Below are 11,122 nucleotides of genomic sequence, written 5' to 3'. Positions count from 1 at the left end.
TCCAATGCACGGTGCTTTGGCTACAATCCAGCCCTCTCAAACAAATACCGGATAACTAATGACAAGAACTTCCCAGTGAGTTCATCTTTGAGGGTATTTTAGATTAACCAATGATTTATAAGTATTTGGACACACTGGAAAGTTCAGTACTGAGAAGTAAATGCAGAGACCATAGAGGAAACACAATTGTGATCTTGATCGTATGGAACATGCGCATATCATACATATATCGATGATCGCCAGTAGGTGTGATACACAATGAGAAAAGTTGAATCAAGCATTCTCTGCAGGGTGGTTGGTTTCCATTTATTCTTGATTCTCTTCTAAAGTTACTAGGTTTATCTTCACCTCCTTGACCACTCTGTGTCCATGGTTCGAACGTGATGGCTGATGCAGTTAGATAAAATACAGACACAATAAAGTATGTAGAACATTATAATTAATAATATACATTAATGCCTATATATATATATTCATTTTTACCAATTGACATATCTTTCACAAATAAAATGTCTTGTATCATTACAAGATGTGGCAAACCATTCCAATCGCCACACCACAGCACATGCGTCACTCGCGGGGTAGGCTGCTGGATGTCCGGGCTGCCATTTGGTCCATTTGACCTGGCGGAATTGCCCCCAATACCATGTGCCGTTTAGTGCATGCATACCAAACCAGAAATCGTACAACAAATTATCTGTAAAATAAAAAGACGTACTATTATTAGCATTTTATTTAAACGGATAATTTAATGCAACATGCAAAATACTCTTTTTGAAAAAGAAATTTTTAACAGAGAACAGGATGCTGTAAATAAAAGCTCACTTCAACACCAAAATCTTTTAAAGAGGTGAGGGACATTACAAAAAAAGATTTCACTGGAAATAGAACTTACATCAAGGAATGGACGATAGACTATTCTTTCAACAAAAGAAACTTTATCAATTGAAGAATCGATAAATAGGATGCCTTAGTAATGAATCCATCCATAGCCGTTTCCTGATGAAGAAGTTTTGTTTTGTTTTACTTCAGTGAAGGGAAGTCTCTAACAGAATAACAGTGACTGAGAAAACAACCTGTCTCAAGTGCAGATGTATCTCGGAGAAAAAAATAATAAGTTGCTCCAGTTTACATAAACCAAGCAAATTCAATATGGTTTTGTCCATGGTCTACCATGGTGGGGTCACAAAGGTTCACAGTTATGAAATCTGACTATGGCCTGAAGACGGAGCCGTAAATTTTCTGGGCATACATGGAGAGTAACTAAGCTTTATTTACCGTATATGAAGAAACATTGGAGGAACGGGCAGAAAATGGTTTTGAAAAATTTATCGGCGACCTTGACCATAGGGATAAAACTTTGCGATACCTGAGATGCAATTGAAATGACACATCTGATTAAAATTAGATCTCAACCGTCCTACGTGGAGATCTGAACGACACAGATAAGATATTATGTTCTGTTGCCTATTTGGTTCACCAGTCAAATCGCTGCTCTAAAATTCCTGAAAGAGATACTCGTCATTCGGAACGTATCGTTGCTAACAACAACTCTCCATAACAAGAAATGTAACGCTGTATCTGATAGGATGCTAACGATGAGGTGACTGGTTATTTCCAAAGGTTATCAAAAACAATAACTTTTATCGTTGTTTGTCAGATCTCCATTTATGACTATAGAGATCTGATTTTAATCAGATTGTCAACAAGAAGTATACGATCATCACGATTAATCGCTATAGTCTTTGATAATTCAAGCAAATTAATACTTCACATAATTTAACCTTGTACCTAAACCTCGAGATTAAGTCACGTAGAGTGCACTGTAACATATATTTTAGTAACATTATATATATGTGTGTCTGTGTGTACTAGGCTTCTGTCTTAAACAAGCTCTTAAGATAAAGGGCAGAAAGCTATAAAATAAATGGAACTTAAAAATATTGACATGTCACCGTCACTTTGAAGATAGAACCCCAGTGTAATATATGACACACCTTTCAGCGATGATAGTTATGATATACATTTATATAAAGTTTCATTCCTTCATCTCAAATGACTCTAAACGTGTAGAATTGAAAGAGGGTGAAATAGACAAATTCAACACATAAAACCACGACACTGACTTTGAAGACAAGACCTACAATAATGTTACACAACATACCTGCTAATGACATACACGTAAATCAAGTTACATCGCTCAATCTCAAACAGTTCTTTATTTATGGAGTGGAAGAGAAAGTGTGATGGAAAATTTAAAATACTGAGCCATGACTTTGAACTTGAAGATAGGATGTTTTTATATAATTGAATGTCATGTATATGGTTGAATGTCATGTATAGTGTTAAATGTCATGTATTGGGTTAAATATCATATATAGGGTTAAATGTCATGTATAGGGTTAAATGTCACGTATAGGGTTAAATGTCATGTATAGGGTCAAATGTCATATATAGGGTTAAATGTCATATATAGGGTTAAATGTCATGTATAGGGTTAAATGTCATGTATAGGGGTAAATACCATGTCAGAACAGTACTGGCTATATGGTGCTGATTACTTTACTTTAAAGGTTTACTTTTCAACGTTAAAGACTTGGTCCTTCCCCATCCTATCTGAGGAAGATATACCCTTCCAACTAAACGAAAACATGTTGTACAACATCGTAGTGGTAAAGATGTTAAAACGCCACACAAAGTGTATACAATAATTAAGAATGGTAACAAATATGAACTCCTTAAATTATTGGATCAAATTTCTTATATCAAACTCGTTCTCTCAAAATTTCGAAGATCTTCTATATTGTTATATATCATCATTAAATTTTTTAATTGGGTTCACATCAAAAGGCACTTGTGTTTCACAGGGTGGAAGTCGATACACTGGACAAGAATGTATACCACTGTCAGTGAACACTGGCAGGGTGTGTCCTCGAGTAGAAGTTAACAGTATGTATGCACGAATCAGGCACGCGTGTTCTGTGCATGATCGGCACAATACTGCATGATCACTACTGTCTATATTAAGGATACATCTCGCCCATTGATTGGTTTGATATTCTGAAGGGTGTGTGTGTGTGTGAGTGTGTGTGTGTGTGTGTGTGTGTGTGTGTGTGTGTTGGATTTGTAACGTAGCTTTTCCAGTCATATCGCTACGATGTCTGCAGTGTGACAACTTATAGTGATGTCTAGCACGGGGCATCATATCGCAGACATGTATCATTATGTCCCACCCAGGCACATTATTCTGACATCAGGCCGACAAGTTCTAACACTAACCTCTTAATGCTGAGCGCCTAGAGCGGCAGCTGTTAGTACCATTTTTATAAGTCTTTGGTATAACTCGGCCGGGGTTCGAACCTGCAACCTCCCGCATCCAAGGCGACGCTCTAACCAATGGGCCACTGGAGTGGTCGAAGTTTGGTTGTGGAGCTTTCATAGCAGATATTTTGCCACGTATATAGAACAGGCAGATTTATATAATATTTTAGGTCCCCATATTTAATCTTTAATTCGGAAAGGGGTGATCGCAAATGCAGCTTTGGCACCTGCATCTGCTGTTTAATTACCCTTAATAACAATGTCACCTGGTAGTCTCAAACAGTACATGCTGTTTTTTAAGACTGTACGAGCGAAGCACGAATTTGTGATATTAATGGGTTGTCAAATTTAAAGTTTTGCAAGTTTTTCGATGTGTAAAGGAATTCCAAAAAGATGACAAAAGTTACAAAACCGGAATGAATGTGTGATGAAATAGTGTAGCAACGAGACATGGCTTTGATGTTGAAGGTATAAACCCAGTACATCTACTGAGAATTATACATTAGTGTACACAGTCTACTGACAATTATGCATTAGTGTACAAAGTCTACTGAGAATTATGCATTAGTGTACAAAGTCTACTGGCAATTATGTAATAGTGTACAAAGTCTACTGACAATTATGCATTAGTGTACAAAGTCTACTGAGAATTATGCATTAGTGTGCAAAGTCTACTGACAATTATGCATTAGTGTACAAAGTCTACTGACAATTATGCATTAGTGAACAAAGTCTACTGACAATTATGCATTAGTGTACAAAGTTTCATCCACTAATCTCAAATGGCCCGTAAGGGGTAGAGCAGAATATAAAGTGCGCTGAAAAGCTTAATGTACTTAGCCGTAACATAGACCATGAGGATGGGATTCAGAGTGTGGTATGCGTTATACCTTCTTGTAATGTGATATAAACATAAGAAATTGCATCATTCAATCTCAAACGTCTGTAAAGTTATAGTGCAGAAGGGAAAGTATAATGAAAACTACAAAGTTCAAGGCCGAGACCTTGAATTTGATGACCCACTGCGCAAATATGTAATGTGGTATACGACACACAATCTAGTGATAGTGTAGAAGTATAATCAGATTCCAACCATTAATCTAAACGGCATTAATATGACAAGGAAAGTATAATAAACAAGCAAAATATTGTGATGTGACGATGCCCTTAAATATATGACCCCTCAGCATGCTACGCGACACATTTCGTATTAATGAAATATACGTATACCAGTTATTGTCCATTAATCTCAGATAGATTTAAAGTTATAGAGCTGACTGAAAAGGGTGATAGGAAATTTGCAATACTGAAAGGTGTCTTTAACCTCGAAGAACAGACCCACGGTATGGTAATTATCGCATTATCTATTACTAATGTATATGCTTGAAAAGGTTTAGTCTTTAAACACAGAAGCTTTAAAGTTATTGAGCAGAAACGAGAGCGAGATAGACGGAGGGAGACACGAATAATATGTCCCTCGTTTTTAATTCAAAATGCATCAGACGAAAAGTGTTCTCTTAAAGGCAAGTTGTAGAAGAGAAGAGGAAAATTAAAAGGAAGATTTTTTTGGCATGAAAATTGTAGTCAACAGAAGAAAAGGTTAAGTGTGGATACATTCTTCCGTTGAAAGACTGGCCTAGAAAATGGCAATTAAATGAAAGGCTTCACTCGAACGAAGTCTCAAACAGAGAAAAAAAAAGCGGTAGAACATTATACTACCTTTAGCAGCTAATCTGTAACACAGAGAATAACTAAGAAAATGACAGATTTGTTCGAAAGAAAATCTCTGACAGGCAGAAGCAATGTAGAGCCCTCACCTCAAATGAAATGTTTAGAGAAATAATAATAAATAATGATACGGGGTTTCTACTGAGAAAATTATTTTAAAGAGTTAGGTAACAAATCAAGAATGGCTGATACTGGATTTCACCAATGGATTATTATCAAAACTAGTCGTATAAATTCATCAGAAGAAATATTTTAAAACGATTTAACATAAACATTTTTCAATATCACTGTCGATAAATTGTTTTGCCATATGTTCGTGAATCTTTATTTGGTTCCATCTATAGCGAAAACACCCAACTTACTGGCCCCTATGATCTCCATCACTTCTTGATGTTTAAACTGATACGAAAGGTCAACCAGGTTAGATTTGATCTTTCTGCAGTATATGAGAGCTTCCATCCAAGTGAGCCTTATGTCTGTGACCATTTTCACACAAACTCTTCCGTTGGAATTCATTTGAAATCCTTCAGATCCATTACAGACCTCTGTGTATAAAAAAGAAAAGGAAACGCATGAATGAAAAGAAATTGACTTAAGAGTTACAAACTCTGCCAGAACGCAGACATGCATAAGATTAATGTATATGTCGCCAATATTACAGATTCATATATGCCATTCCATAATGTACCTACAGATCTGGGCCTATGCAGTTATTAAAACCAACATCTCTAATAAATGGAATTACAATATTGCGGCATATGCAGGTAATGTTCTTTCTTGTTGAAGTTTCTTTGGAGGATTTGTAAAAATTTCAAATTCAGAAAGGACAATTGTATGTGCGTGGGAGTTAATATTCCATGGAATTTTTGTATTGTAACATTCGTAATAATAAGTTTCATTCAGTCTGCACCGGTAAGAGTCTTATGAGTATAGTTCAAGGGCTGTAAATTGAATAAGAAACAGCTGAACGACCATGAGTTTAAATATATAGCTAATATATCATGCGATAAAACACTTAAAAAAGCTTAATGTCTCAACAGTCCTGCGAAAAGTCAACTTTACAGGTTTAAGAAGAAACATTGTCTCGTCTGAATTGCGACAGGGCCAATAATGTTTGCCTTTTGTCCGACAAGCCACGGAGTGAGTATGCAAACTTGAAGGTGCTGTGTGACAAATGATTAATGAAGATGGCCCTCCAAAGTGTTGTCTGATCACCTTAGGTACAAATATGTAGGTGGGGTGGGGGTGTGCATCCTCTATTGCAATGGAGTGAATAAACTGTAAACTTATCGTAACGAAGCTGCCGAAGTCAGTTCGCTGCTTTGTTCTACCCAAAGACAATAGATGCATTGTGGTCATTTTGTATTATATATTATGCAATCCTCAGCAGGTCCGAATTATTTAGCTAATTTGTATGGTTATACGAGGGTTTCTCGTCATGTAATGAGCCATGCTTTATTATCTCCATCGTGAGGTCCTCCTCTTTTGGTGTGGTAAATGATTTCTGCAGCAGTTTGAAAATTAAACATAAGTTAACGCAGGTGTGCTGAGAAATTGAAAATGAAGACCCTTAACAATACCTTTATAAGTAAGGATGATATATGTTCACGACTGCAAAACTAATGTCATAAACTTGATGGTGCCATGAAGAAAGCAATGGCAAATTTTTAACCCAACCACATAAGAGTTTACCTCAAATTCCCCGGAAGTAAAACTTGTCCAAAACTAACCCCTCTCGTTCTAAAGTAATTGTAGCTAATAGGATTCATATCCTCACTGTTCTATCGATAACGACCTCAGAAATGAAAATGTGCATATTACGTTTCCAATAAAAAAAGAATGTCTGTGTGTATGTCTGTGTCTGTGTGTGTGATTTTGGATTTTTAAAGTAGCTTTAACAATTTTTCAGTCATATCGCTACGATGCCTGCAGTGTGGCAGTTCATAGTATTGTCCAGCACTGGGGCATCATGCCACATACATGTAGAATGATGTCCCACCCAGTCACATTATCCTGACACCAGGCCGACCAGTCCTAACACTAACCTTTTAATGCTGAGCGCCAAGCGAGGCAGCTGTTAGTACCATTTTTGTAAGTCGTTGGTATGACTCAACTGGGGATCGAACCCACGACCTCCCGCATCTGAAGCGGACGCTCTAACCAGTAAGCCACCGGAGCAGTCAAATATGGAAAGAAAGATGACTATTCATAAGGCAACGTAGCACACCTTGCAACATCCAAACAGATGAGTCCTGGATTTGTCTCTTATGTTCTTATTTTTTATTGTTTTTATTATAAATAATAGTGACTTATCAACTGTGTAAAAAACTTTACTTGTTTTATTATTGACGTGACAATTCTGCTAGAGTATAAACAATTTATCACACACGGCATGTTTACAGTATAAACAATTGATCACACATGGCATGTTTACAGTATAAACAATTTATCACACATGGCATGTTTGCCAAGAATATAAAAACTAAAGCCGCGATAAACTACTTTGGAACTTACCGTTAATACTTGTATTCAGATGCACTGATGTTGCAAAAGACTTTTCACAAATGAAACCATATAAACTTTCATTGCTTCTGACAATCCAGCCATTGTGAGATTCGTGTGAATCGAGAATGACGGCAGACCCAGTACTCAGATGCATTGTATGTAATGGTTGTTGGCGCAAGTTGGAATAATTCAGGGCTTCCCCGTTCGACCAGTAAAGGCTTTTATTATGATATATATCAGCCAGTCCGATCCAGTAGAATCTGATTTCATCTGGAGAAAAGAAAACGATGCATTATGATACTGGACAGCATTTAGTTACGTATGGTGATTGGTAATTATGTTATTGGACAAGACGTCGCTTTTTGGCTGAGGAGACGTATTTTTAAAGAATATAAGTTATTTCCAGTTCGCCTGCTAATTTGGACACAAACCCCAATGAATGGAAACTTAATAGTAACTTATGTTTATCTGAGAATAATTGACCGATAACGTTAACGGTAGGAATTATATTATGAGACAGTTCACATACAGCCCTCTGAAATATCGAACAGACGATGAAAACGAGCATCCATGTGAAGAACATCTTTCAAGATACCATTTTTAATTATCTCTCCTTGCCACCGCTGGATAGCAACCCATATACCGGATGTGTTTCAGTTCAAGGATATGCAAAAACATTGACGATGATGCTTGCATTTTCAGGGAGAAGGAGGAGAGCTTCATGTGATCGGGTAAGTATTCCCGGAGAAACATGATTTGCTATCAAATTTATTTTCTCCGCCAAATACATTAAAAAGATCACCTTAATGTTAGAAGAATAGGTCAGAAGATGAAAGGCATGTACATTGAACCGTTACAAATGTTATATTTTGATGCTATTTAAATCAGAGTCCTTGTGTGAAGGGCGACACCACTCCCCAGGTACCGAAAGCTATGTAACACATGACAACTAATTATAAATAAACGGCATTTTCTTACCAAAAACGATTCTAGGCGAATCCAGTTATAAACCCTGGCACATGAAGAGACTGTTCTGTTGTTAACGGGGTCTGTTGAGTGTATGGATAGTAGACACTGGACGCACCACTTTCAGCTGACTTATCCATGACGCTTGATCTCGAAAACAGACACTTGAGAAAGTCGAATGTGCATGTCAGAAAGCTGTTTCAATAAAGCCTCTGATCCAAATGTTGAGCCTGAGCGCGAGGCTTGCATATATTGCTTGAATTTCTTGTGCTAAAATTGCAAAAGGCGTATCTGGTTTTGTGAAATGTCAGAGCACGCTGAGCAGATCACCGACTTGAGCCAAGATGCCAAAGCTCCTTATACTTCCCGTCCTTTACAGTAAGAAACAGACAAAATCTAGACCCATGAATGATATTCGCGCGTTTCAGCGTCAAGTCCAGGTTTTGCGGCTGGGAACCTAAGGGACAAAAATGTGCAGTTTCTGACACCACTTTGTCAAAAAGAGATCAATCAAAAGACGCCCAAAAGTGTACATATCAGATAAAAACAAACATCTGACGGGTGAAGAGACCACTTAGTATGAAAAGTATAGTCCAATCTTGACAATTGATCGACCATGTCATTGAGCCTGCAAAGAATGTATCTGGTTTTGACTATACTCTTTTGCTGACAGAATTTAGCGCAACAAGTTATTGACCAGAACTGCATGGTCGCGTAATTTTTCCCCCTCTATGTCTCATAAGGTAAGTCGTCGCTACTGAATTCTCAGACATTACGCGTGTTACCTCTCACAAAGCTGACCATTCCAGGAATGAAATGGTCTATGGCTTTCATTTCTATAAGATTGCTGTGAAGTCCATGTCCTTTAGGTCTCAGATGCCGCTGACAGTGGTGAAGTGTGTCAAACATGTCGACTTCCCAACAGTATGAACTAGTGTTTGCAAAGACCGTAAAATCCGAAAAGGGACTTTACAATGGCATATTTGCCGTAAGACACTCTATTCTGCCTCTGGCACAGAAACTGTGGTATCTTGGTCCAGATCGCAAACCACTGATCTAAAGCGGCCGGAAAAGGAACGCCAGTGAGCCAGAAGGACCACATGCATTGCGTACACATAGATTCGGCTGAGGTAGATTGGGTCTGCAGCCGAATTGAGTATCACGAGAAGCTGAAAAATACTTCATGTAAATCCACTCCACTGTTGGAAGCATAACCTATAAACTTGACAGTCTTTGCAATGCCTAAAAGAGGGAAGCAAACAAGGTTTAGATGAATAAAAATATCCATATCAAGATTGGCGAAATGATGGAGTGACATCTGACTTATCCAATTAGGAATAAATCCAAGTTGATAGAAACGCGAAACAATGCTGCTGATATTCTACGGTTTAATTGACCTTACTCATATCTCTCTGAAGGGTGTCTTCGAGATGCACTGCAATGTCTGTTGACGATATGGTCCTCCTGGAGGTCTATGGGCTTAATTTGAGTCCAGATAGGAGTACACGAAACGTAGATATGGTTCGTTGCAACGTGAAGGATACATATTTGCTTGAAGCCATATGGGTAGGAATGTAGAAGTAAGTATCATTCATATCACAACTAGTTTCAAATTCTTTTCACTTTATGGAAGCCCTTAACGACCATGCTGTCTTTGTTCTGATTCAAGGTGCGGATATGCATCATCCAGCTCCGCTCTATGTATCTATGTATGTGTTTAGACGGATGAGGTCTATAACAGCGGAATTTTTATTATCAACGCTTCCGATAATGACAGAGATTAGCGCATACAAGCAGGTTATTAGCAGGCAGCCGAGATTGAGAGCTTTTAATGGTTAGTTGGCGACTCGGGGAAGGGAAAACATTGCTTCATTGCTTCCTTATTAGGTTGCCTGCTGAGGAGATAAGCTCGTTTGCTGCTTGTTTCAGAATAGCCTCAAATGAACCGTTGAACAACAGCGGAAGATATAAGAGTATTGCTCTCAGAGCCATCTAATGATGCAGCTTAAGTAAAAACGAGCGGAAGAAAGTTACTTATATCCCTGAGGCAAGGTCATTTAAGGATATTGGTCATGGTCTTCATTGTCTCCTTGACGAGCGTCAAGTTAACTCGTAATTTTGTTCATCACCATATTTTTCAGCCAAATGAAACATTGCTGTAGATGTCAGATCCATGAAGGACGCGAAGTTAACTGCTTGGCAGTCACGTTCACAGCCTCACTATCTTTAAGCTTGGGACCTGGGTACTTGACTGAACGGGAACAACCTCTCAAAGAAGAAGGCCTTGGAGTTACCCGAAGTCAGATTTTGTCAAACAGGTAATTGGGGGAGAAATACTTATATTCATCATTTGCTTCTACCGAAGTCCTGGCACTTGCCAAAATTTTCCTTAATCGCTACATTAAAATTAAATTCCATACGCCCCACTGTGTTGGTGAAAGTAGACTAAGTAGCTGAGATTTCCTACACATTCACTTGGAGGTGGGGTGGGGGCGATATCCTTATTCGGTACAGCATCCGTGCTTGCGTGTATCATACCAAGCGGAATGGAAGAAGCAGAAGTGTCCCTAGGCGCATTGTAGTGAACTTCAGACACGTCGAA

The 11,122-nt window shown here is 38.1% G+C and overlaps 1 protein-coding gene across 1 annotated transcript in view; it reads right to left on the bottom strand.

Moving 5' to 3' along the window:
• Window positions 1-468: 468 nt before the first annotated feature.
• Window positions 469-11,122, bottom strand: part of LOC149794208 (uncharacterized) — a 73,443-nt gene continuing 62,789 nt past the window's right edge. The window contains exons 10-12 of the mRNA XM_089966542.1: window positions 7,564-7,824; window positions 5,412-5,594; window positions 469-697 (exon numbers count right to left, since the gene is read on the bottom strand). Coding sequence (XP_089822668.1) covers window positions 480-697; window positions 5,412-5,594; window positions 7,564-7,824 — 662 coding nt within the window. The 3' untranslated portion in view covers window positions 469-479. The remainder of the gene's footprint in view (window positions 698-5,411; window positions 5,595-7,563; window positions 7,825-11,122) is intronic.

Source organism: Sinohyriopsis cumingii, chromosome 8 (assembly GCF_028554795.1).
Source record: "Sinohyriopsis cumingii isolate HCF-2022 chromosome 8, ASM2855479v2, whole genome shotgun sequence".
NCBI classification, from domain to species: Eukaryota; Metazoa; Mollusca; class Bivalvia; order Unionida; family Unionidae; genus Sinohyriopsis; species Sinohyriopsis cumingii.
This window is presented reverse-complemented; position numbering and strand designations above follow the sequence as displayed.